Source organism: Camelus ferus, chromosome 23, assembly GCF_009834535.1.
Source record: "Camelus ferus isolate YT-003-E chromosome 23, BCGSAC_Cfer_1.0, whole genome shotgun sequence".
NCBI lineage: Eukaryota > Metazoa > Chordata > Mammalia > Artiodactyla > Camelidae > Camelus > Camelus ferus.
In genome coordinates this window covers 27,465,989-27,493,449 of record NC_045718.1, presented here as the reverse complement: position 1 = coordinate 27,493,449, position 27,461 = coordinate 27,465,989, and the positions used below count along the sequence as shown (strand labels likewise).

General features: G+C 39.0%; 1 protein-coding gene, 1 long non-coding RNA gene and 1 other non-coding gene across 5 annotated transcripts; 1 reads left to right on the top strand and 2 right to left on the bottom strand.

Annotated features, from left to right (window-relative positions):
• Window positions 1–1,606: 1,606 nt before the first annotated feature.
• LOC102514465 (cytochrome c oxidase assembly protein COX20, mitochondrial) lies at window positions 1,607–8,141 on the bottom strand. The gene is made up of 4 exons (XM_032466558.1): window positions 8,047–8,141; window positions 2,496–2,610; window positions 2,307–2,370; window positions 1,607–1,878 (listed from the first exon to the last, which is right to left on the bottom strand). The coding sequence occupies exons 1-4, from the start codon at window positions 8,086–8,088 to the stop codon at window positions 1,734–1,736; spliced, it is 366 nt and encodes a 121-aa protein (XP_032322449.1). The 5' UTR covers window positions 8,089–8,141; the 3' UTR covers window positions 1,607–1,733.
• Window positions 8,142–8,235: 94 nt separating this feature from the next.
• LOC116659256 lies at window positions 8,236–24,467 on the top strand. Of its 3 annotated transcripts, XR_004314498.1 has the most exons (6): window positions 9,235–9,619; window positions 16,002–16,128; window positions 16,456–16,575; window positions 16,973–17,128; window positions 17,560–17,636; window positions 20,506–24,467. It is a non-coding gene; the product is annotated as an uncharacterized LOC116659256 (long non-coding RNA). The 3 variants fall into 3 exon arrangements; XR_004314497.1 differs by lacking the exons at window positions 9,235–9,619; window positions 16,002–16,128 and adding an exon at window positions 8,236–9,228; XR_004314496.1 differs by lacking the exon at window positions 16,002–16,128.
• Window positions 20,106–20,177, bottom strand: TRNAT-CGU. Its single transcript has one exon. It is a non-coding gene; the product is annotated as a tRNA-Thr (tRNA).
• Window positions 24,468–27,461: the final 2,994 nt, after the last annotated feature.

Below are 27,461 nucleotides of genomic sequence, written 5' to 3'. Positions count from 1 at the left end.
AAGTGCTAATGGTATAAACTTATGAAATGACATTTAAAAAATAATCCAAATGATTGCTTATTAAAACTTTCTGTTTTTATTCAGGCCTCCAATTTATGCAGTCATTGTACTGTGAAAATGAACTAACCTTGTGGGTGAAAGCCTTGGAAATTTTTACCAGCTGAGAGATTTCTCTCTTCCTCAGGGTAAGATGTAATCATAGTGTGCTAGACTGAGAAGGAACTTGAGTTACTTAACCCAGTTGCCTGATTTTATGTTACATGTTACTGAGAACAGAAATGGCTTCCATGGCTTGTTAAATTCCAGATTTGATTAGCAGTTAACCTCCCTCCGCCAATGCAGTGCTCTTTTAAAACATGGCTCACATCATGGACTTTTTAACTTTTTTAAGATCAATTTGAATAATAGACTGAACTCAACTTGGATTTGTATCACTGAGAAGGCAGATGATCTTACAAATGGCATTTTCTTTTCCAATAACCCTAATCAGTGTCCAGGTCCTTCCTGTTGTGGCTGCCAGATGATTAGGATCAATAAAAGTCTCGTAGACCATGTGCTTGACAACATCACTCATGATGGTTAGGGCATTTGGTAACCACACAGCCTGTGCACCCTGACACTCATAATGACAGCCATAAGAAGGTAGGCATGGGACTGAAAATGCTACCTCTCCTGTGAATTCAACTGGAGCAAGCCCTGCCTATCCTTTGAAAAGGAATACAGAACAAAATAAAGTTTCAGAGCCTGAGGGTATAGCTCGAGTGGTAGAGCGCATGCTTAACATGCATGAAGTCTTGGGTTCAATACCCAGTACCATCTTTAAAAATAAACAAAAATCTAATTACCTACCTACCCCCACGAGGAAAAAGAAAGTTTCAGGACATCTCTTCCTTGCTCTGTTGAGCTGTGGCAATCCATAGAACCAATAATAAATACCATAATCATGTCCACTGGTGTCTTTTTTCATATTTATCATTCCTTAACCAGGAAGGCCTCTAGGTTGTGTCTTAAGTATTTCTTGAAAAAAAATGTTGCTATTTATTAAAGCCAAAAATGATGAATGAATGAGTAGATCCTGAGGACTTAGTTGGATGTTTTGTGCTGTTTTTTTTGTTTTATGGCAGCCAATTGAATTATAAGTCTTTACATTAATGTAACAACCTGTAATTCTGCAGTTATACTTCCTTTGTGCCAAACAAGTTCTGAAAATATTTCCAGCCAAAAACAACCTAAGAGATGACTCACTTGTTGAAATGGAAGAATAGTGTCAATGGGTACATTTTTTAAACGATTCAGAAGTGACAATCTGTTAGTTTTAAGTTTTGATACAACAGCACTGGCTTTAGAAACCAGGAAGTATCCCCTCATTTAACAGGGTACAGTAATACAGTTGTGATTTGTTTTTAAGGCAAGTTTTAACTCCAACTGAGACAGATTTCATTTTTTGAAATGTCATGTGTACTCACTACTTACTACAGGAAAACACTTTTCCAAGCATGTTAAACACTACGTTTAAGTGTGACGAGCCTGTGACGTGCCATATGAGCAGTAGATACAGGAGCAGAGTCAGTGTGTAAGTATTCATTTGTACACATGTGAAAAAGACTACAGCTTACACGTACTTTATTTACTTGATTGAAAGCCTTCTGGTACATTAAATGTGTTCTGTAGTTGACCTCAGCTTTGTTCACCCTGAAGTGAGTTTTATCTGGGTTTCCTATGCTCGAGACTGCTCAGGTGCTGCCGCCGCTGCCGCCATTGGTTTGTTTTCTTTCAGGATCAAGGTGGGTACTTTCATATAAAATCTTATTTTTAATCCCTTCTCTGGCAATTCTTTCCTGGATTCTTAGCTTTGCATAATTATACCTACAATGGAACCTTGTAAGAAGAACATGAATAAATTATTAATATAAAACATCTATAGAAAGAAACTAATTTGAAATTTGTAATCAAATTTTAAAAATGCTTACAGATGACTATCAGTGTTTGTATATACATTCTTAAAGTAGTACTTTCAGCTGTTACGCCATGGGAAGGGATAATATGAGCATTAGGATAAAAGTCTGGGGCCTTCCCAAATGAAGCGTAAACCCTGACATGACATCATCTGTTCATTTGACAACGGTACAAAACATGTATATATGTATATTTCTTAAAGTAAAGGCATTCTAGCAATATTTTGTAAGTAAATTTTTTCACTGCGGGTAGGAAATCTCCCAGGGGGAGATTGCTCTGTATAGAAGCATGTGCTTTGGGATTAGATAAATGTATTACAATCATAGATCTTGAATGCTTAGTATACATACCAGCATCCTAAAGTCACCAAGATAAATCCTCCTACTCCAACATCACATGATCTTCTAATTCTACCTGTGAAAAGAAAGCATAACTACATAATTATACATTATATATGTTACAAATTATCATCCAGGAAAACGCTGTTCACACATAGAGAAATGTATGTTTTTTATACATAGAGGAAAATACATACTCACTAGTTAACAAAAAATGTCCAAGGCCAGCCACAACAGATCCTAATGAACCATATAAGATGGAATCTCGTGCACAGGGAATGTTTTCGACATCTAAAATTCCTAGGAGCTTAAAGGGCTAGGAGAAAATAAAAAAGAACCTAGATTGAACAAGAAAATACTTTATTTCAGTGTGGTTTGGCAAAGATTAAAACTGTCTTTAATCACCCTGCTTTGGTATGTAATCTGAACCTTTAAATGGAAACCTTGAGAAATTGACCAGAAAGTCCTAAGCAGTAGAGTAAATCAAACCTTATGGCGTTACGGTTATGCCGTAACTTGTTAATAAACTGACTTGGAGATAAGGGCATACATTATTTTATAAGCTCTTTTAAAATGTGTATGAAATCATTTGGGAATTTGGCTAAAAGTGAAATTGAAAAGCAGTGAGACAGTTACTTCAAATTCTAATTATTTGAGAATCCTAAATGGGAAAAGTGAAACTTTCAACCATGTTGCTTATAATACTAGTATATGCTGTTTTAAATTCCTTTAACGATGACTTCAGATCTTATCAGTGAACATCAGTTGTGTCTGTTAGAATAAATATTTCATGTTAAGACATCTTTTGTCTGTTTCCTTGCCTGTGAAGTTACACTTGATTGTATTTAATTCCTTGTTGATAGTACATGGTAACCAAGCCAAAGCATGAAGGAAAATGCTGGAAATCTATGGAGAGTTGGATTTGTCTCAGTTCTATCACTAACTTCTGGAACCTGTAGGATATATTTTTTTTTATCGGGCCCTCAATCAATGAAGGTGTTGAACTAGGTGATAAGTAAGTTCCTTCAAGTGCTAAAATGGTTTTAAAATTCTTTTTCTACAGTCTTCATTAGATGTATGGATTTGTTCTCCTTAATCAAAAATACTGCCACCTTAAGCATAACATTTTTAATTTGAATGTCTGTCACATTATCGTACTTAAAGGTTTGGGGAGGGCAGGACAGACACTTTGTTAAAAGTCATACTTAGGTTTCACATTCTCTTATTAATTAAAAAAAAAACCCAGAAAACTTTTGATTCTGTTTTCCTAAAATTTGACTAAATGCAAATTTTCCATAATGTAGCTTTTAAAAATGAAGTCCCTTGTTCAGTCTATGGGATGAGATACCTAGCAGGTATCTATATACTATAAGGGGGGAAAAGATTGGGAGAAATAGGGAAAGGACAGTAAAAGAGAAGTCAGATTAAAGGTTGAAACATGAAGGTGTTCCTGATTGTTTGCTTTGGCTCAAGCTTCTGCAGAAAAGACAAAATGACTTGGTTCCTAATAAAGCAAAAAATTTCTTGGATCATTCTATTCCATTTTTTTTGCCTCTCCCTATTACCCCCACCACAAACACCCCCCTAACATGTTTACTTCATGAAGCAGGTGCTCATTAAAGTTGCGGGGTTTAATTTTAAAAGTTCTTCAGTACAAATCTTCATATAAAACTTGTTTCTCATCCTCAGATCACAAGCCAAGTGGAGTCTGCTTTCACCTTCAGGTAGAGGTCTTAAGCAGTAAGAATAAAAGGAACCATCAAGCGTTGCCCACATCATGCCAAACACTGCATCCCCCCCCCACCCCAAGCCCAAAGATAGCACAAGTTACTTAAAGGTTTCTGGGCTTTTTCATTTGGATTCGTTTCCATAATAGAGCTCTAGTGTGTGACCCTGGGATACACCAGAATGTGCAAACATTTCTTAGAGATACTTGGACAAAATGCTTTCAGCCCCAGTTCTTTACCAAGTGTGTAAAATACACTTGCCAGACATCTGGGTAACTTTTGACCTTTTTATAGAGATTTTCAAATCCCACCCTCAGATTCTGATTCAGTAGGCCATTGGCATTTAGGGAACTGTTTAGAAAAGTGCATTTTTTTAAAGTTTCAAATAATGGAATAATCCATTTATTTAAAAAAAATTTCCTTTTAGTGGTACCTTCTAAAACTAAAGTGGATTAAAGGCCAAGGATGCTGCTGCTAAATGCATACAATGCACACGTCAGCCCCACCTCCAGCAACTGCCTTGATCTAGTCAGGAGACCAAATTAAACAATCTCATAATTTAGGTGCTGAGAGGCTATTAGTGCCAGGCCCTTGCTTTTAATTCTCGACTTGTCTATGTGACCTTATCTCTGAAACAGGCTCAGAGTTTAAGTAGAAGGCTAATGAGTGCTGGCAGAGTGGATGTGGAGTCAGCCTGGCCTTCAAAGCCTCATTTCCACTGCATCATTAACCCTTCGGTTTTTAATAGTTGAACACTAAGGCTCACTCGTACATGGAGTAATAGAAATAAGTGCATAATTGTACATTTGCAGTTTGTATCAAAACTGGGTAAGGATGTACAAATACTTTTTAAGACCACAATTTTCCCTTACTAGTAGAGACTCATCAGCCTCCTGGTAAAGTTAGAATTTAGACTACTGATGACTTAAAAGCAAGTATGAAATACTATTAATAACAAAGTGGTCTTGAGCATATATAATGCTTGTGTGAACACACTGAACTGTATCAGGAATGGAAATAAAGGATCCATGCCTGAAGTCCTTTTGAGGTAGTTATGTTTGTAATGTACAAGCACTTAACATCCGTCTTTTATTCCCCCAATCTGCAAACAGGTTCCCTGTTAATAACAGAGTAAAGCCTTTAAATGTAAAGAAACTTTAGACTTTTTTTTTGGTAGACGAATTTTTTAAGCTTAGGTATAGAAAGGCAGCTTTACCAGCTCACCTTGATGGAATTAAGGGAAGCTTAAAAAGATTTTTAAGCCATGCAAATGAAAACTACAATGAAGTATCATCTCACACCAGTCAGAATGACAATCATTGAAAAGCCCACAAATGATAAATGTTGGAGATGGTGTGGAGAAAAGGGGACCCTCCTGCACTGTTGGTGGGAATGTGGTCTGGTGCAGTCACTATGGAAAACATAGTATGGAGGTTCCTTAAAAAACTAAAGATACACTTACCCTATGATCCAGCAATCCCACTCCTGGGAATTTATCTAGAAAAAGTGTTTGAAAAGATACAGGCATCCCAATGTTCACAGCAGTATTTACAATAGCCAAGATGTGGAAACAACCAGATGACTGGATACAGAAGATGTGGTGTGTATAAAATATATTAATATACACACACAATGGAATACTGCTCAGCCATAAAAAAGAACGGAATAATGCCATTTTGCAGCAACATGGATGGACCTAAAGTTCATCGTACTAAGTGGAGAAAAATATGAATGTCGTATGGCAACTTACAGGTAGAGAGAAGTGACGCAAATGAACTTAACTACAGAACAAAAAATGTCTCAGACATAGAAAATAAATTTATGGTTACCAAGGGAGAAAGGGTGGGGGAGAGAGAAATGAGGAGTTTGGGATTAGCAGATACAAACCACTAAACGTAAAATAAACATGGTCCTACTGTATAGCATAAAGAACTATATTCAATATCTTGTAATAACTACAAAATATGAAGGAATATGAATATATTTATGTATAACTCAATCATTGTGTTGTACACTAGAAAATAACATTGTAAAATCAACTATACTTCAATTTAAAAATTTTCTAAGCCAGAACACCAACTTAATAATTTATAGGAAACATCATATCAAACCAGAGCTACTTTATTTTCCACCACCCAATCCCTCTTTCCTTTTATTTCAAAGGAGTACTTGGCCATACTATTTAAAACTAGTCCCCATTGTGGCAGTTGGTTCCTCTCTGGACTCTCAAGGATTTTGCTTCTGTGGTTATCCTTTCTTTCATTTGCATCGTTAGTTTTTCCTCTACTGAACAATCTCTAGCCTAGAAACATACAAGACAAACCCCCTTCTCTTGACACTTGTTCCCCCAACCCACCATCCCATTTTTCTGCTGTTTAACCCTTTAACTCGCTTCAACGAGACATTTATCTCAGGCACTGTAAAGGCACCGCCAAAGTCGGCTAAAAGACATCCGTTTTGCAAAATCCATCATACTCTACATCTCATCACATGGCACAGATAATCATTTATTTTTGAAACATTTTCTTTGCTTAGCTTCAAATACTGTTAATCAGATGACCCTAAAATGACAGCAGTTCTCTTATCAAAGGTAAACAATCGGATTCAAAAAGGATAAAAGCCCCATTCAAGATCCCAGTGTCCTCAGAAAACAATCTAGAATTTCGTGTTTGATGATGTGTTGCCCCAGAAATATGTTAAGTTTCAAACAAGGGTATATTTTGCTACACAAAGCATATTCCAAATGGCATGTGAGGCATGAAAAACAGAAAAGGTACCAATAGTGTATAAACTGAAAAAATTTGTTCTCATAATAAATACGGAAACAAGTTATCCAGCATTTGTTCATAACCGTCTGATGATCTACCTTGGCTAAATTTGGATGAAAAGTCCCCAGAGAAGCAAGAACTTTGAAGAAATGAGCAAAATTCTCAAGCTCAGCAGAGAACATTTTAAAACTATAGGTGCAATCTATCACATAGCAAGTTTCAATAAATGTTTGTGAATAATTGATCCAATATTATCTCTATACCTTACTATTTAAAAACTTGTTTTCTTCTTGCATTATATTTTTAATAAACATTTGTTATTTGCTCTGCACTGAAGGTATAAAAATTGTGTTCCCTGCTCTTTAGGAAGGCACAAATTATTAACTTCCGGTATAATGCTGTAATGATACAGCTACATACAAAGTGTCAGGGGAGGTGGGGACAGAAGCGCCTCAGTCTCCTTTGAGAAGTCAAGAGGCCCTTTCAAGAGAGACCAGACAGCCCTGTTTAGCTTTAGTACACCTGGAGAGGAAAGCAAAAGTCAGACGTGGACTGAGTAGTAAGGTTAGGTGACGGGCTTTACATTACACGCCAAGAAATTCGGATTTTATCCTGAAAGCAGTGGGTTTTAAGAAGCGGTGAAATTATCTATCCATTTTACACAAGGATAACTGGAAAAGAGGGCTGAGGAAGGCAGAGCACCTTAGTGAATACCAGCAAGGAAGCTATTGGTTACATGTAACACTGCATGCTCCACGTGGTCCAGTGAAAGCAAGGTTAAAGCGAATAAAATCTTAATCTTCTCATCTGATCCTTCTGCTCTGGACATAAATTCACTGGAATGTAACCAAGTTTTCATCCCTCAGCATTTACTGAGCACTCTATTTTAAATGTGGTTAAGTATACAGCCTTAAAGACAAGTCACCTGTCCGCAGGGAGCTTTTAAATCACTTTACCAGCAAATTATGAGGCCCTTCTTAACAGAAATTTCTTTCCAAATGGTTCATTCTTGTTAGCTGTTTGATAGTGACCCGCAGTAAGTTATTACTACCTTTCCGTCACTTAAGTTACGGCAATTAAGATAAAATTGTCGGGGGTCAGGGGGCTGTGCGATGGCAGAGAAGCTAACGACACGACATCCCGGCCAGGTCTCCCAGCTCGAAAGGCCGCGCGCGTCCTTACGCACCTCCCACCACCCCCCAATCCCCCCCGATCCCCCCCGCCCAGAGCCCGCGAGCCCCACTACCCCCGGGTTACCTTCCCCTTCCCAGGCTCCCCGGGCTCCGGCGCGGCGGCCATGGTGACCACTCGGCGCCTCCGCCCCGCCCCGCCCCGCCCCGCCGCGCCGCCGCGAGCGGAAGCCCCGCCCCGCCCGCTCTGTCCGCCATTTTAGGGAATGTTTCCTAGTCTCTCACGCCGCAGCGCCTTTGGGCTGGTGGTTTCAGCTGTGGCCGCCATATCCTTTGTTCAGTTAAACGAGTCACGCTTTCTCCACAGGGGCTCTCCCTAGCCCGAGTGCCTGGTCCAGGGGAGGAGGGCGGCTCGTGAAACAACCACGCACCCAGACACTTGGCTCCTTGAGGCTGAACTTCTTCCCGCCCCGGCCCCTCCTCTCGTCCTAACCGCCATTTCTAACCGTTGTCCGCGCGCGCGCGCGTGTATGGGCGCCGGGCACGCGGGGCGGGGGCGGGGGCGGGCGGGGCCGCGTAGAGAGCCTGTGCGCGCCGCCGCGGCTTTGTCCTGTGAGCAGGACGCCCCCACCCTCTCAGCGCACGGCCCGGAAGTCGGCCGGCCTTGGCTTGCGGCCCGCGTTCCCTGCGTGTCCTTTGTCCTCCCGCCCTGGGACGAGCCCTGGGCGCCCCAGGCAGCTCCACCCAGCGCCAGCCGCCATTTAGCCCCGGGCGCCGGCCTCGGGCAAAGTGTGGTCCCGCGCGCACACCTCCTCCTCCCTGGTTTGGTTTTATCAGTGAGTGGCTATGAAATAGCGCCGCTCGGTTCGCCTGAAGGAGACTGGGGACAAAATGGAGGGAGCGCCTCGTCAGTGAGGATGCGTCAGGACGTTTGAGCCCGCCGTGTAGACGAGAGGGTGGGCGGGGTACGGGATTAGGAGGCCTGCAACACGCATCTGGAGTGTTAGGTGGTGTTCCACGTACACCCTCCCTGCCACTGCGACTTAACGTGTAATATGCATGTGGGCGACATCAGTCTCCTGGTGTGTGATAGTGTTTGGCCACTTGCTCAGCGCTCTAAATAAACAGTGCAGTTCTTTTTCTTGTATTTTTTTCTACCCACCGTGAGTCTAAAATGTCCCATTCAAAACCTTATGCCTCCTTTACTTGTGTACCTTTATATTTCCAAGTATACTCCCGGGAGAATGCTCAAGCTTTAGAGAGTTTCATTGTGCAAAGTCATGCTGCCGTGCACGCAGTTAAGTGCTGGGTAAGGTTCGCGATGACTGCTTCCCATCAATGATCATTAGTTGAGCGGTTTTTTTTTAATTGCTTATACTTTCATGATTGTCTAATGCCGTTATACAAACCCAATAAAATAACACAATTTATGACTTATGTGTGACTTTTTTTTTTTAATGAGTAACTGTTAGGGAGATTTAACTGCTCTAATATTAATTAGGAAATAGGATGAATGTCACCCCGCCCGTGATACCCTGCCAGTTCGGGGTTTTCTGCTGAAATTTTTGAGCTAACTATTCTTTGAGCTCTTGGTCTGGAAGGTAGTATCTAAGGCAGTGATATTCCATAATGGAGTGAGGGATTATTTTTAAGTAATTTCTAATTGCGTTGTAAAGGAAGGACAGCTGGAAAAGTACCAGGTAAGACACCATGACTATCCTATTTTATTTTTAATTGTGACTTTGAAATATTGCTAGGGTAAACTTAGGGTCCATTTCTTTTGTCTTTGAAAAGTATTTCCATACATTGCCTCTTTATATTAAAAATGTTTAATTTCACAAAAATGCAGAATACTTGGATTTTTTTTTTACAGTTTATAGACTGAAAAGTAAAAATCTCTTTCAGTCTCACCCTTTTTTCTCCCCTATCTAAGGTAAACACAACTACAGCTTAATACATTTCTTTCTAAACTGTTTTCTTTTGTTGTCTTCTTTTTCTTTATTAAAACAACCCTGGAATATGAGGTAAAATGTAAAAGTCTCTATACCATACCTACCCCCATACCTGTGTATCTGTATACGTCACACAGATACTTAAATGGCTACACGTGTAATTTGCATCCAATAATTCTTAGCATTTAACACTTTTCTTGGAAATTTTTTCATGTATGTATCTATAGATTTACTCATTGTTTTTAAAGGCTGCTCAGCAGTCCTTTCATCATTTTCCTTCCGATGAACCTAGAAAGTTTCATTTTTTTCACTAATCCAAAAAAAATGCTTCAGTGAGCATGTGTGTGCATACATCTTTGTGCACGGGTTCAAGTATTTCTGTAGGATAGATTTCTGGAAGTGGCCTGATTGAAAGGAGTATGAACATTAAAATTTTTCATACAAATTGCTAAGCTGTCTTCCAAAAATACTGGCAATTTATATTCTCTATTAACAGTGTATGAGAGTGCATGTCTCCTCACAGCATTTTTAGCACTGAGTGTTATCATATTTAGAAATTTTTGCTGATCTGATGGGTGGAAAATGGTCTCTTAATTGTTTTAAACTTTCCTGATTACTAGTATAATTCAACATTCTTTCAAATGTTTATTGGTCATTCTTTCCCTAAAAATTAGCTTTGTATAGCTCCTGTGCATTAACAAATTTGGATGTGTACCTGATGTTCTTAGTTTATAGCAGCTCTTTACAGTTATGGCTTTTAACTCTTATATTTGTAATGGGTATTTTCTAGTTTACTTATTTGTCAGTTTTGTTTATGGAGTCTTTCATTTTTCAAACATTGTAACTTTTTTTTAAATGGAGTCCAGTATTTCAGTGTTTTCTTTTATGGCTTTTGATTTGCATCTTGCTAAGGCCTTGCTTAAGGCCTTCTTGACTCCCAGACTTAAAAAATACTCTCATAATTTAAAAAATAATTTTCACATGCTCTCTTTCTCATTAATAATTTTGATTAGCTATCTCTTTTCATTTCTTAAAAGATCAAATTTTGGTATTATTGACCAAGTCTATTTTTTTTTCTATTTCATTTTGTAGTTTACATTTTTTTTCTATTAACCTGCTATCTATTTCGTTGTCTTTTTTCTAACTTTTTGAATTGACCACTTAATTTACTTTTTCTCCATCTTTCTTGGTTTCTGATGAATGTATTTAAGGCTATAAGAGAAAATCACTAGAGTCTTGTTATCATATGTTGTCATAGATTTTGTTGGGCAATGTTCCTATCACCATTATTTTCTAAATTTTCTGTAATTTCAGCTTTTATTTCTTTCCAAGTGAGTAAGTTTGGATATGCTTTTGGTATTAATTTTTGGGTTTTTTAAATTCTGTTTTGTTTCACACTGTGACCCATGTGTTTCTACTTTTTTGGAATATTTTGATTTGTGTGTATGTGTGTGTTACCTAAAAGATCATTTTGTAAATGTTCCATAGGCTTTTGAAAAGAATGTGCATTCTCTGTATTAGCATTAAGTTAAGCTTATTAATTATGTACCATGATGTATATATTATAAATATTTAAAAATATGTAACTATATGATAATAGCATTAAATTAAGCTTATTAATTGCCATTCAGCCATCTTTTTGTATGGTAAGAGTTTTTTCATTGCAAGCAACGAAAGGCTCTGAGTCTAGTTAGATTCTTCAAAAAGGAATTCATTGGGAATATGTGGAAAAACTCACTGAATTGATAAAAAGTCAGAGAGCGAGGTCTTGACAAGGACAACATCCAGGATGGTCTCAGGGCATCTTGACAAGAACTAAAGGAGTGGCTTTCCAGGACGGCAGTGATGGCAAAGCATCATGATAATGGGCCTGTTCAGTCTTATTCCTGTGATCGTGCTTTGATTTTCAAGCTTGCTACCTGTTGTAAGACTCCTGCTTGTCTGGTAGTGGATGCAGGTGCCCTGAATGTGCTGATGGTTTAGCATAGTGGATGGAGTGGGGCGAGAAAACTCTTCTCCATGGGTTCCTTCCCAACTGGTGGCTGTAAATCCCCTGGCACACTGCCCAGGGTGTCTGCTTTCATTTTCTCATCTGAAAGAGTGTCCAGTGTCAGTATTCCCACTCTAGAGAGCTGTAGATATCTGCTGACCGCAGCCTGATGGGGGTGAAATGGGTCTATCATTTTACGAATTTGGTGGGACTGTGCTGGCAAACTCACTTTTCGAGGTTCTCTCTTAGGCTTGTGTGAGGTTTTTTAATCAGGAATATTATGTTTAATAATCTATCTGATCCCAAATCCTCTGTGTCGTCCAGAAATTCCTAAATGTTCTGGTCTGCTGCTGGTACATTCTCCTGTCTTTCCAGCAGAAGTACTGATTTATTTTTACTTTTATATTCCTTTTTTCATTTCAATAGATTTTGGAGGAAGGAATGATAAAAAATTGGGTTCAATCAGCCCTCTGACCAGAAGTTGGAATTTTCCTGCTCTTTTTTCCTGCTTGTGTCGGTGTATGTGTGCACATGAGCTTGTGTTTAAGTCTAGTGGGTCTACAGGATGTTTAAAGAAACCAGCTGTTTTCCACCACACTTTTCTCCATTCTGGAGTTCTGTACCCCACAGGCAACAACTTTTGTCTCATTTGGCCCTTTCTTCTGGTAGTTTACCTTCATATTTCTAAATAAAATGCTCATTCTCCTATTTCTTAATTTTTCAGTTTTAGGCCTTATCTATTGATAATGAAAATTTCTCTCTTTCACCCTTTTCCCCTCCCCTCATCCTTTCAATATGGTTGCATCACATTTTAAAAAGTTCAGCAAACATTCAGTATAGAGTCCAAAGCCCTTTGTACAGTGTACTTGGCCTCCAGGAGCTGGCCTTTCTTTCCACTCTGGGTCTCATCTGCTGCTCTCCCTTCTTGAGCCCACACCCTGGCCCCTCCAGCCTTCATGTTGTTTATCCAGCACACACTGTCATTCTTACTTCAGGGTCCTGCATGGCCCTCCTCTGCCTGGATCATCTCTGTGTTCTCCCCTTCCCACCATTCAGGTCGTTGCTCAAATGTAGCTCCTTAAAGAGACCTTCTCTGATGGCCCTGTCTCAGGAAGCACTCCTCCCTCCAGCACTGTCTATCCCTTTAGCTCACTTTAGTTTTCTTCTTCATCTTGACTGTCACCGGACATTTCATTAGATATTGGCTTATTGTCTGCCCATAAGCTCTTGGAAAGCAAGGACTTAACTACTTTGTTTTCTGCTTTATCTCCAGGGCTTAGAACAGTGCCTGGCACATAGTAGGTAGTCCAGAAACATTTGTGGAATAATGGATGAGTGAATCAGTGAAAAGTAAACCAGGGAATTTTGACTACTTGCTGTGGGCTGGGCAGCTGCATTTAACCTACTAACTGGCAGATAACTCAGGAAAACTCTTGACATATTATATTACCACTTTAGAAACCAATAGGTTCTTCATAAAACATATGGTCATTGATCATTCTTGGACATTATGAAGTTATTAAATAACCCTTTTCCCCAGCATACGATTGAAAAAGTTTACATGAATCTGCAGGGTTTTCAAGAAAGGGAAAATTAACATTTTAGTGCTCCCTGTGTTCTAGGTACTTTGCATACATTATGGTTTTATTTATTATTCCAGTCTTTTTTCCCCCAGCAACTCTATGAAATAGATGTTTTCATTTTGTAAAGAAAATGAGGTTCAGAGAGCTTAAGTATTTGCCTACAGTCACAAAGTTGGCTCCATTAATCCATATAGTCTCATAGTCTACATAAACTTGTATGTTCCATGCCCATAGGAGGGTCATGAACTGTATCACTGAATATTATTGCTGGGAGGATATTTAGACCTCATTTAATACAGCCTCCTCCCTTCACAGGCAAGAGGACTAAGGTTGACTGGGGTACTTGTCCACTCACCTGCTTAACAGGAGAGCAGTCTCAATGCCAGTGGCCCCCTTTCCCATTGCCTCTTCCTGTTCCAAGTATATATAATCTTTCCTACAATTATTTGCAGATTCCATATTTGTGAATTCACCTCTTAGCTAAAATGTATTTGTAACCTCCAAATTAATACAGATGGTGCTTCTACGGTCATTTATGGCCAGATGCAGAGCGGCGGGAATTCTGAGTTGCCCAGTGCACACGTTCCCAGCGGAGGCTGAATAAGGCTGCACTCTGCCTTCCTGTATTGGCTTTTATACTGGAAAAAGCATCCTTTTCCACGATCTCTTTAATGCCCTGATTTTTTTTTTTTAATTTTTGTGCTTTTTATTGATGATCATGCTGTTTAAAATGGCCCCAAGTGCAGTGCTGAAGTGCTGTCTAGTGTCCTAAGCACAAGAAAGCCTTATGGAGAAAAATACATGTGTTAGACAAGCTTCGTTCAGGCATGAGTTACAGTGCGGTTGGCTGTGAGTTCACTGTGAATGAATCAACAATATATATTAAATAAAGTGTCTTTAAACAGAAACAAACATGAAACCGGGTTATGTATTGATTGGTGACAAAAATGTTGTCACCGGAGGCTCACAGCAACCTAACCCTGTTTCCCCTAGGAATTCGCTAACTCGGTGTTCTTGGCAATTTTACAGAACACAGTGACAGTAAATGAAGATCAACTGTATTTGTGTAACACACTGTAGAGCTGCACCTGGTTACAGAGGCCAGGAGGAGGGAGTGATGTTAAAGAAAAGAAAAGAAACTAACCCCAGTCCCTAAAAGAACTAGTATTTAGCTGTAATTTATAAGTATGATATTTTGTTGCTAGTAAAACCTTAGTTAAATCTCTAAAGCCTCAGGGTGATCATTCTTGCTCTCTTTAGATGGGTACACTGTGCGAACGTAAAAACAGTTATTCTCACTGTCAGTTTCTGATTGTGGCTGTCATTGGAGTATTCTTATTTTTAACCTTTTCTAAGTGCAGCCGTACACTCTCATTGTTAAAGTGGGAGATAATTGTAGAAAGGGGGAAACAGCACTCAATTTGGAGACAAATTCTGAGGATGAGTCAAACGCTGATGCCTCCTGATTGTATAACCTTAAGCAAATCTCTGAACTCTTCTGACTCAGTTTTCTAGTCTGTAAAAATAGAGACAACAGCCATTCTTAGCTAATTCACACATCTCTGGTGGGAGAAGGACTTCTCATTTGACCTTCACAACTCTGATAACACCTCAGTTTACAGAGAAGGAAATTGTGGCCCAGAGAGTTCAAGGGACTGGTTCGGGATCACACAGCTAGAGAGCGCCAAGCTGGGACTGTGAACCAAAATACTTGTTCTAAGGATACAAAGCTCCAGCCCCTTGGTGGTCCTCACCACCTGCTGTCTCAAACAGTGCTGGAGGGTGGGGGGCGGTGGCATAAGTGTATATAAACCCCGGAACCAATAAAATATAAGATATTACTTTTTTTCCCACTAGGTTTAACAATTTGAATGTTAATATTTCAAAAGGGAATTTTCCCTTAAGATACATGGTTTTCAAAAAGTCAGTTGGAATCATTAAGTATGCTTCTTTGTATTCATTCAGGGACCAATTTTGTTGTTGTTGTTGCCAAGACTCGTTTCTAATTTTAAATTGAAAGTGAATTGAAAAAGGAAGATGTTAAGTTGATATTTCTTTACAACAATCTTTTGTGGAACTTACCTTTTGCATTTAGAATGGAATATGTATGTTTGTATTTGAGGGTGATCTTTCAAGGCACTCAAGACGTTAAGTTATACATCTGAGAACTGTTTTATTGGCAGCAATATAAACTAATTATATTTGAAAAAAGAAACAGGAGAAGAGGGTAAAAGCTAGGTAAAAATTTTTATTTAAAAAGATTTAAAATATAATAAAAATATAAATATAGATAAGTATAAATAAAATATAAAAATAGATTTAAAATATTAAAATTTTATAAAAATATAATAAAAATACATTTTAAAAATAAGTAAAAATATATTTAAAAATAGAAAAAAAATACAGTTAGGCAACCATTGAACTTCTGTGCAAACTAATAAATCACCCTTGGAAATTCCATCCTTCCCAAGAGAAAAAAAAAAGTTTGTCACTAAGTTGAAACTAACATTTTCTCTCATGGTGGGTTTCACTCATTCACTCAGTCATTTATTTATAGATTTTTCTCATCATCGGCTATATACCTCATACTCCTCTAACACCAAGCGAATACAGCAAAGAGCAAGACAGGCCTGGTCCCTCTCTCAGGAATCTTCCTTTTATTGAGGGGAGGTGGGCAAAAGCAAGTAAGTAGAATAATTTGAAATGATGGTGAGTCTATGAAATACCACCGTTTTAGGCTGGTGTGCTACTCTCTGAGATCATAAATGCTTGTGGTTTTAAGCTGCTCAATTTGGGGGTAATTTGTTCTGCAACAATAGGTACCTACTACAGTCCTAAACTCTCGTTTTCAGTGTCTTTTTTGTGCATCTTTGGCCAACCTCCAACGATTTGATACACCTGGACCTTCTTTTGTGCGCTCAGAACCAAGCTACAGAGGGTTCTGAAAAAAAAAAACCCAGAAAACAGTTTTCATGCTTACCAATGACCCTCCCCTTCCGTCCCCTGCTCAGGAAGTGCCCTCACTTCACTGTCTGGTTGAGAGAAAAATATACAAGCCCTGTGCCTCCTGTCACGCATCTCTGGCCGGCTGCACCTGCGCCCTTCTCTTCTGTATCTGAGGAAGACCCGAGGTCAGTTTCTTCAATTAGAGTCTTCATTCCATCTCCTCCTACCTTCTCAGGCTCCTTCCTTATTCAACAACTTTCCCTGTCCTCTGGCTTAGCTGTATGAGGATATAACCACACTCCAGTCTCTCCACTCTGAAGAAGAAAAAACCCTCTTTCCAACCCACATCCTTCTTTGTCTACTCCCTACCTCCTTCTTGCCTCCACTGCTAGAGTTTTTCCACAAGTTGCATTTCCTACACTCACTGTCTTTACAGCCTAACCTGCAGTTACTACTTAATCCATTCAATCTGGCTTCTGCCGTCACTAAAACTACTTATGCAGTGGTTACTCGCGATCTCCGTAATGATAAATCCAATGGCTACTTTATTATGGAAAAATAATAAAAAACTTTTTGTGACAGGAAATTTCAAACACATGCATCAGTTGAAAGAATAGTGCAGTGAACCTTCATGGGCTCCACATCCAGTCTCCACAACTGACAACTCATGGCGATCTTGTTGGAGGGAAGATACCCGCCCCCTCCCCAACCCTAGGATTATGTTGAAGGAAATACTAGGTATCATATCCTTTATCCCCCAATATTTCAGTATATGTTTCAAAAACATAAGAACTCTTAAAGGCCATTTTCAAGTCTTCATTTGATTGGCCAGTCAACAATATCTAACATTCTGTTTTATTCCTCCCTAAATGTTTTTTTTTTTAATTTTAAAATTATTTATTTATTTATGTGTTTATTTTATTGAGATACAGTTTACAATGTTGTTTCAATTTCCGGTGTACAGCATGTTTCAGTCATACCTATACATACATATATTTGTTTTCATATTCTTTTTCATTATAGGTTACTACAAGATATTGAATGTAGTTCCCAGTGCTATACAGAAGAAATTTGTATTTTTAATCTATTGTATATATAATAGTTAATATTTGTTAAGCTTTGAAATCACCACTCTTTTACACTCTTTTTTTTTTTTTAATTCTTTAAAGGTTTATTTTAAAGTAGCTCCATATTCCCAACCTGAAACACAGAAAATCACAATTGTCAACCAACACTTATTGAGGAGGTATGTTGAACTTTGAATAATTGAATCGCAAATTTTAAAAATAATCTGTCTTTTATGACAGAAATCAGGCAGTTCCTGGCATAATTTGACAGCAACGTTCTGCCTTTTCTCGGTCAGCGTGAAAGTTTTTCACTCTACTTTGGAATTGTCTTTGTTCGCTTTATCTTCTCTACGAGCCCCTCCTTTCCCCGGGGCTCTTCCCTCCCCAGGATGTCAGTTTCCAGGCTGCCCAGCAAGGCCAGCCCTCCCAAGCTGCACTCAACATCCCTGCCAATGGAGGCCCTCGCCTCCATCCTATTTCCTAAACTCCAAGCTCTGTTCTCCAACTCCCTCCCGGACAGCTTTCCCCGACCTCTCAGATTTAGAACTAAGCTTATCATCTTTCCCACCAAACTTCCCCTTTGGTCTTCCTCCCTGTTAAAAGGCACCACACGCACCAAGGTGCTCAATCCAGAAACCCAGGAATAAGCTTTTTATTTCCCCTAATTCCCCCCCCCCCCCCCCCCCCCCGCCAGGAGCTAATCATCCACAAGCCCTGTAGATAATGATTATTGGAGTAAATCTAAGCCCCACTCACTTCTTTCCCTCTTCCTGTCTCCATCAGAGTCACCACCATCGTTCAGCTGGGTGACCACACATTCCTAACTGGTTTTCCTGCTTCCACTCCAGCCCCACCCACCCACCCTACCCTAAACCACTTGCCCCACTGCAGCCACAACATATGAAATCCTGTCTTGTAATCCACCACCGGAAACTTTTCAGGGGCTTCTCATTGTTTTTAGCATAAAGAACCCAAATCCTTAGCACTAGGTCCCACGTTCTCCAATCACCTCCAGTGCCATCTTTCTCCTCACTCTAAGCTATTGCCAGGAGTTTAGAACTATTTTTAAGTGGTTTACTGGAAGAGTAGGTAATTTGAATTGTTAAATTCGGACTCATTCTCTCTCCTCAATAAAATTATGAATCTGTCTTGTAGCTTTTTTGGTTTCTGTATCTGTTATCTGAATAGCCTCAGCTCAGACATTTTTAAAGTCCTATGAAGAGTTCTATTGAAACTCTAAATTTGTTTAAATTCTAAATTTCCCCCCTTCCCAAGCTTGGGCCTACTTCAGACTGGGAAACTAGCCACAGTTTCTGACCCCTCTGGGTTGAGGAGAGAATGGAAGGGGGAGAGAGCAGCCCTGCCTCGTGGCTGACGCAGTGGTAATTTGGCCGTGGCTGTCTGTGGAGTTGGTTTGACCAAGTGGGGGCCCTTCTGACCTCTAGGTGGTGTTCTCAGATGACCTTCTGACCTCCCCTCCAGCTGGTCCCACCTCTTGGCTTGCTCTTAGATGAAGTCCTTAGATAACTCTGGGCAGTAACTCATTATGGGGTCCACATATGGTCCCTGGAAACATGTCCCTTTGCCCTGGCATCTGGGAAGTACTGTTTATTCCTAAGTGATTCTCCTCACTCTGTCCACAGAAGGGGCAGTCACCATGGCCTTTCGCCTTTCAAATGCCCGCCTTCCTGTCTCTCCAACTCCATGTTCTCTCGAGGGCCTTTTGGAGCCCCTCCACAAGCTTGAGTGGGAAGGAGAGACCCCTACCCTTCCCCCATGGTGGAGTGGGAGGGGACACACAGCACAGCACCAAAGAAAGCCTCTTGGCCTCTTCCCAAGGTTAGAAGACAGTGGTCATCTAATCCTGGTGGAGCTAGCTTGGATTTTGCCCTTCACAAGCCTGGTGTAGATGGTCTAGTCTAGTCAGTATCTCAGTTGATAATCTTGGAACTTGACACTTGCTGTGTTTGCTATTTGACCTTTGGGGCCCTTGTTAAAGCTCTGATAATGAGAAGGGTTACATTTAACACCTGGATGCAATACTTGACATTTTATTTACAAACTCTTTAAAACTTCCCTGTCCAAGTTACTGCATCAACTTATAAATAATAAAGATATAGTCTGTTGAAGTTAAATGCAATTGTTATCAAGTTAGAATTATAATTAAAAATTAATTTAGTCTGGCCTTGATTGCCATTAGTCCAAATTAATGAGATTTAATATAATTTACACCATTGGCATAAATTTAAATTCTAGATAAGGTTAAAATTTTTTTCATTTTGGGATATTTCAGATATACCCCAAATAGAAAGAATAACATAATAACTATCAAGTATCCTTCATCTAGCTTCAGCAGTCAACCTCTGATGCATCTTATTCCATTTATATCACTCCATCATTTTTTTGCTAGAATATATATATATGTATATATATTTCTTATTGCAAGTTTTTTTTTAATTGAAGTATAATCGGTTTACAATTTTGTGTCAACTTCTGGTGTACAGAATAATAGTTCAGTCATACTATATATATTTTTTTTTAATTGCGTTATAGTCAGTTTACAATGTTGTGTCAACATACTATATTTTTTTAATGAGTCACAGACTTTATTTTTTTAAAGAGCATTTTATTTTATTTTTTCCCCTTAACAGAGGCACTGGGGATTGAACCCAGGACCTTGTGCATACGAAGCACACACTCTACCACTGATCTATACCTTCCACCCCACTTTGCTAGAATATCTTAAAGCAAATCACGGACATTGTATTATTTTACCATAAATACTGAAGTAGCTATCTCTGAGAGATAAGAGCATTTTGAAAAAATATAATATATATATAACTTCATTGGTATTATTATGCTTAATAAAATTGCCAGTAACATCAACTAGAACCCAGTGCATATTCACATTTCCCTGAATGCCTCAAAAATGTCATTCTACATTTGGTTTCTTCACATTAGGACCCAAACAAGGTATACAAACTGCGTTTGGCGGCTGTCTCTTTTGAGTCCATTTTAATCACCTGTCTTTTTTTTTTTTTTTTTTAGTGAATTTTTTTTATTTTGTGGAAGAAACCAAGTTATTTGCCTGTGGAATTTCCCCTCTGTTAGATTTGGCTGACCGATCACTGCTGGTTCATTTACTGTTCCTGTACCTCCTGTTTCCTGTCAACTGGTCAGTTACGCCAGAGGCTTGATTAGATTCAGGTTTGCCGGCAAGAGCACTTCTTAGTCGTGCCACATACTTCACTTCTCACTTTGAAGACTGGCCACGGGAGACTGCAGTGGAGTCAGTCTGATCCCTGCATTCTGAAGCTCCTCATCAACCTTGCAGCTGGTGGTTTTAGCAGCTGTTGATAACTGTGGTCCAAATACATCATTTAATTAGTGGATACCAATTCTTCCAGACTGATTAACTGGACTTCCATAAAGAAGAACATTCCTTTATCAACTCTTTAGTTACCTTGAAACACAGGCTGAGTGTGAAGGTGGGATAAATGCTTCCCTCCTTTCCTTCATTTACCAATTTTCATAAAAATGTGTTGGTGCCATAGCAACCTCCAAAGACAAGCAGTGAAAGGTTGTGTGTGTGTGTGTGTGTGTTTGATTAGTGTCATTATGAACACTTGGATTTTTAGAATTTTGTTGTTTTTCAATCCATGGTAGCCATTATTCTTTTGACAATCAAATTTTTCCATTCTTGGCTCACAAATTGGTTCCTGTACCTAACAGTCTTGGGGTGCCATTGCTTCTGGGCTCTTGCAGTGGGCAGAGGTGGAGAGAAAAATTTTGTTAAATTATGAATTCATATTGATATTCAAATAAGGACATTTATAATCTGGGCACTAGGGATGCTCATTGCCATTAAGTGTGATTGCTTCTTGGCCTTTTTAGTAAACAGTTACTATATAAGAAATAATAGTGCATATTAATGAGTTACAGAAATTTTACTCACCTTCTCTGGATTTTCTACTCTTGTCTCTTTTTTTCTTTATACTGAAAATCTTGGTTCCCAAGATACTAATATAATGATTTGCCCTATCTATTTATCTAGCTAGCTAGCTCGCTACTTTTTGCCCTTGGAGTACACCCCACCAGGGTATGCAGTCAGTATTGTGTTTTAGTCTTTCTCTGTGTAGATATGCCACCAACTTGATATGCACTTAGATTCATTTGTTTCACTTGGTCATTTTGAAATTTAAAAAATTTCCCTGCCTTTCAAAATTTCATAATAAACATATTTCCAGGAGATATGTTTGAATAAATACCTTGAGTAGAAGCTTCCAGGAGAGAAGGGGCCCCTCCCTTTGCACCTGTGCTCCCCTCCCACCCCTGAAATGCTGCAAACTCCCCTTCGTGCTTGCTAGGTGCCCTGCCTTTGCCTTCTTGTGTGACCATCTCTGCCTCTGAATGAGAGAGATATTTTTATTACTATTTTGCTGATGAAGAAATTGATTCTCAAAGAGGTCAAGTAACTGCCCAAGTCACACAATTAGTAAGTGGAAAGTCCAGAATTTATCACAAGTGTGCCTTGTCTAAAACCCTATCTTCTTTTCCATTCTGCCTTGTTACCTGTCAGTAACTCTAAACATGTGTAAATTTAAGTCTAGAAATTTGTTCCTTCCATTTCAGTGGAGGTTTAGCATGTTTATTTTCTACTGCTTAAGACTGCGTCCAGCGTGTTCCCTGTAGCTGTCTGGGTAATAGCCCAAAATGGAAACAACCCAAGTTCTCATCAGCAGTAGAATGAGAACAAAAGAATTATTACTAATGTGACCCTTTGAGTGACTTTCAGAAGTAGATGGGTTAGTGGAAAAAGCCAGATGTTAAAGTATATATGCTGTAGGTTACCATTTATATAAAATTCAAAAACAAGATAAATCTACAGTCTGCAAGCTGCAGGGAGGGGGTCAGTGAATGGGAAGGAGTGGCAGTGCTGAAGTGGTCTGCTCTCTTTCTTGATTTGGGTGTTGGTTACAGGAGAATATTTGCTTTACAAAAAAAAATCAATATTAGGTCAATATTATTATCCTCATCATCTTTATTTAATGGAAAAAGAAACGGAGGCTTAGAGAAGTTAAATAATTTGCCCAAGGTCACATAAAAGTGGCTGGACTGGGATTCTAACTCTGTACTCTCTAAGGCCACAGTCCATGTGCTTAACCACTGCACAAGCGTCAGAAGATGAGCAGTGGTGGAGGAGACATTCTGGATGCAGGAGGTGGCCATTTAGGGTGTGAGGCTGGCAGGGGTGGGAGGAAACTGAGAGGTGGGGGACACAGTGCAGTACTTAAACCAAGCCCAGGACAAACCATGTTCCTGAGGCTCCTGGGAATGTCCTAAAATGAGGGAGTCTGGATTTTGGCTCTGGGGGTGATGCGTGGGGTCCCTGCAGAGCACTAGGGGTTAGGGAAAAGCCACAGTGTCCACCAGACAGGAATCTTTTATCTGTGACACTCCCAACGTGATCCTGCCAATTTATCCCCTCTACTTTCTTCTTCACTATCACTCAGCATCCTGCCTCTTCACCATCAGGATATTGTCATCACAGCAGGAAGGATGTATGACCCAAGAAGTCACTAACGCAGGAAATCTCAAAAAGGAACCAGAATGAGCAATTCTAATCCATTCTAACAAATGTATATATACAAAAATTTACCCATGGACACTGTATCACACCTTTAGGATGGCTGGAGAGGTATGGCAAATGACACAGTAACAATTAGAGATGAAGCTTAAGATTTATTGCTGTACTATCTCTTGCAGCCTTGTAGAAAAATTCTAAAACTCAAAGCATCCTTTTTCTCAGCCTATGAACCATTCATAAGCTTTTTATTTCCTTGGCAATACAAAGCATCTGTGGCTTATGATTTAGTAACAAAAAAGAGCTTGTATCACTCTTTCCCTCCTTTTGAGAAAAGATAAGCAGCTATTACAGGAGAGCCACTTTTTCTCACCTAAGATACAGGGCCATCAAGCTTAGCCTGAGTTCATATCAATAAAAGCCTATGAACAGCAGCCCTTTCTACATTGCACGTGAAGAAAGACGGTTCTTAGAGTAGCAGTCACAACTGGCCTCACCCTTGTGCTAAGCCCTGGCCCCTCAGAGACCGTCTTTCATTCCTCATTGGCCCTCAAAGCCTGGCCGGTGCGCTGTGTTATTCTCAGCCCCCCAGGAGCTGGGTGGCATATTTAGGGGAGACTCTGAATAGCCCTCACGTGCTTCTGTCCCTGCTACCAGTGGGCTGTCATCTCTTATCAGAAGACCACTCTGAGAATTTCTCACCTTTCATTCTCCACATGTTAGGTCCTAATGTTTTGTTAAGATAGTTTATGAGGTTTTATTATGATAACATTAAGTAAATTAAGACATTTTAAAGGATGAAAAAGACGCAGTATTTTCATGATATATACACTGTATTTACATGTTGAATCTAACTTTCCAAACAAAAATTGCCGGCGCTAACACTCATTTATGTAGATTGTGATCAAAGGACAACGAATAATTGCTCGTTTTATCCTAACACATGGCATTGCATAAACATTTCAAAACCTCCTTTTCTTAGTGCAGAGATGCTATGGGCAACAAAGAACACACCCTAGTGGCCAACTCCTGTAATTATCATTACGTTATCTATAAAGTTAAGTGTAAAAACAAAGTTACAGAAACCCACTGTGTATTTGTGCTGATGTGAGAAGATTCCACAGTTTTCTGCCTTGCAATTTCTTTATATTATTCACAAAAAACTTCCCTGGAAAATCAAACACAGATACAGAAAATCACATAAAAATGAACATATAGCTTAATGAATCACTACAAGGCATATATTATTATTTAATTTAATACTTACTTTAACATTTTATTAACATTTGATTTAATATTGACATAATATCTTAACATTTAGAGTATTAATATTTAATTATAAGGCATATATTAGCAAATCCTTGTAACACCCTTGTACCTGCCACCCAGGTCAAAAAATAAAATTTTCCCTTCATGTGCCATCATATGACCCCATCATATGATTCTCTCTCAAGTAACCAGTAAAATAATCTCTTACTTGTGTTTCTTCGTACAGTTGACCCTTAAAACAACACTGGGGTTGGAGCACCGGCCCTTGTTGGATCAAAAATCTGCGTAAAAATTTTGATTCCCCTCAGACTTAACTACTAGTAGCCTACTGTTGACTGGAAGCCTTATCAGTAACGTAACAGTCTATTAACACATACTTTGTATGGTATACATGTTATATACTGTATTCTTACAATAAAGTAAGCTAGAGAAAAGAAAGTGTTATTAAGGAAATCATAAGGAAGAGAAAATACATTTGTAGTACATATATGTCTTTATTGAAAAAAATCCACATATAAGTGGACCTGTGCAGTTCAAAAGTGTGTTTTACCCAAGTAAATACCCTGGGACTCTACAGTTCTTCATTTGAAATTTTTGATATAATTCTTAGTCTGAAAATCTTCAAGTTTCCCCTTGGTCTCTTTCTCAGCCTTACAATTTATCTGTGGAAAAACCTAAGTCCCTTGACTTGTGAAATTTCCTACAGTCTGGATGTTGCTGACAACATACTCGTGGTGTAGTTCAATATGTTCTGGATTTCCTCCCTTTCGGCAGCTGGATCAAGTTGAGGCCCAGTGAGACTTAGATGAGGTTCATCCCTTTGGCAAGACCATAGGTGGACATGTGATCTTGAATCAGGAGGCACAAGTGTCTCGTTGACTCCCTTTTGTTACGTTAGCAAAGGATAAGTGAAGCACTGATGCTTAAAGCCTAAATCCAATAATTCACTGAGAGTGGCCAACATGGTAATAGTCTGTCGCTTCTTTTTCATTTATTAGTTGTAATACTTTCATAAAGAGATGTCTCCCTTCGTTTACCATTTGGTTACCCAGCGGTACAATCCATGTAGGAAAGCAGGAAAAAAATGCTTGATTCTTTCCCATTATGTACCAGTTTTTCAAGATAAAAGATTGGTCTCCTAATATTCTCCAAATGTGATGAATTAAGTTTAAAAAATATGTGTATAAAATTATGAATTTATGGATTTAAGCTATTTCAATCTCTTGGTATATTGAAGCATAAATTGCCCCATCTTTGGTGAGTGAATGCCTCTTCTAATTGGCTCCTGCATCCTTTTTATGAGACCACGGGTCTTCCATAGCTTCGTTGTGATCTGATATGACAAGATGATACTTCAAGGGTCAATTCCTGTACATTGTACATTTCCTGCCCCAAACCAGAATCAGCCATTTCTTCAGGAAGCCTTGGCTTCTTTTAGTGGGAAATGGTGTTTCAAAATAATAATTGGTACTAAAGATGTTCATGCTCATTGCTACTGTGCTGGTCATTGCTTTGTTTCTGGGCCGATTCAGTGGAGATGAGATAATATAATATAATATAATATAATATAATATAATATTATTAATGTAATATAAATATCCCATGAGTTTATGCTGATACTTCAAATTCAGGACTACAAAGTTTTTACTTAACCTCTTTTTTTTTTTTTAATTCAGAAAAGATTTATTGAATTCACATGAAAGAATAAATGTAAAAACAAAGCAGTTTCTTTACTTAACCTCTTCTATCTGCCATCTGTATACCCATTCTTCCAAGTGGAGACTATGATTCTCAAAATCCAAATGGATAATAGAATTAGAATGTTCAAACTTACTCACTTGCTTTATCCTATATTACTGATACAATGATCTCAAAGCAGCAATATTAATACTACCACTGCCAATATGATTACTGAAAACAGTTTTTAAAAAAAGCATTTTTTGGGGGTACAATCCCTCACCCTATTCTTGCACCGTTGAAAAAACCAGCTGTATTATATTTACACTGTCAGAGCATATGGCCAATACAGATTATACTCCCTCTTTTTTAACTATCATTTGGACCTAATTCCACAAGTAACTATGCATTTGGTGATCACCACTAGTCTATCTCAATGTTTCTCCAGCAAAGGCTCAGGTTCACTTTCCCTGTAAAAAGAGGAGGAATATGACCAACTGCGTCTGTGTCGATATGGATTACAAATAGTAGATAACATTTCATAATGCCTACTTAATAAAATGCAACCTGCAAACTCTGTGCACTTGCTTGCACATATAGGTTGGAGAATTTCTCGTTTATGACCCACTAACCAAACTTTGTAATTGGTGGCGGTGGTGATGAGGACCGTAGGAGGGAAAGAGGAGGCTGGACTTTCTCCCTCCTGTTCCTTAGACTGGGTTGCTTGACTGCGGCACTGTTGACATTCTGGGGCCAGAGAATTCTTTGTTGTGGGGGCTGTCCTGCGCCTTGTAGGATGTTTAGCTGCATCCCTGGCCTCTACCCACTAGATGCCAGTAACACCATCCCCGCCTCCCCCACATTGTGACAACCAGAATTGTTGCCAAACACTGCCAAATGTCCCTTGGAGGGTAAAATCACCCCTTGGTGAGGACCACTACCCTAGAAATTGCTGTTTCCACCCTCATTATTGAGCACACTGTAATTTTAAGCAGTTAACCCCTGAGTGAAAGGGACTCGTTGTAAGGTACGAAGTCCAGACTAATGCTGTCTCATCTTTAAGCAATATTAAAATTCTTTGAAAGGAAAATTTGTGGCTGAGAGCTAAATTTTGTATAGCATAACATTCATACAATTCATAAAACACATTTCACTTAACACTGTTTAGTGGACTCAGTAGAAATTATTCACTTTTCTTATTTTATGGTTGAAAAAGTGAGCCCCCCAATGGCGGAGCATCTTGTTTGAGATCAGAATAGAAGCAGCTGAATAAATGACATATTCTTGATCAAGCTCTCATCTTCATTGATTGTGTCTTGAATCATTTCTATCTTTGATACACAAGGAGAAATACACACAGACCCACACGTTTCTACATACACTTCTTCTTTTTGTTGCTGACTCTATGGAATGTTTCTTAAATTTTCCATTTTTTCTTCAGAAAGAAACCAGGAATCTACCATTAGAGGCTTAT

What these genes read in the sequence shown, in the direction of transcription:
- LOC102514465 (XM_032466558.1), bottom strand. Translation starts at nt 8,088, where the DNA reads ATGGCCGCCGCGCCGGAGCCCGGGGAGCCTGGGAAGGGGAAG. An exon ending in TGGACATTTTTTGTTAACTA is followed by an intron (nt 2,371 to 2,495) that starts GTGAGTATGTAT and finishes TTCTTTTCACAG; the next exon opens with GTAGAATTAGAAGATCATGT. An exon ending in TTGGTGACTTTAGGATGCTG is followed by an intron (nt 1,879 to 2,306) that starts GTATGTATACTA and finishes TCTTCTTACAAG; the next exon opens with GTTCCATTGTAGGTATAATT.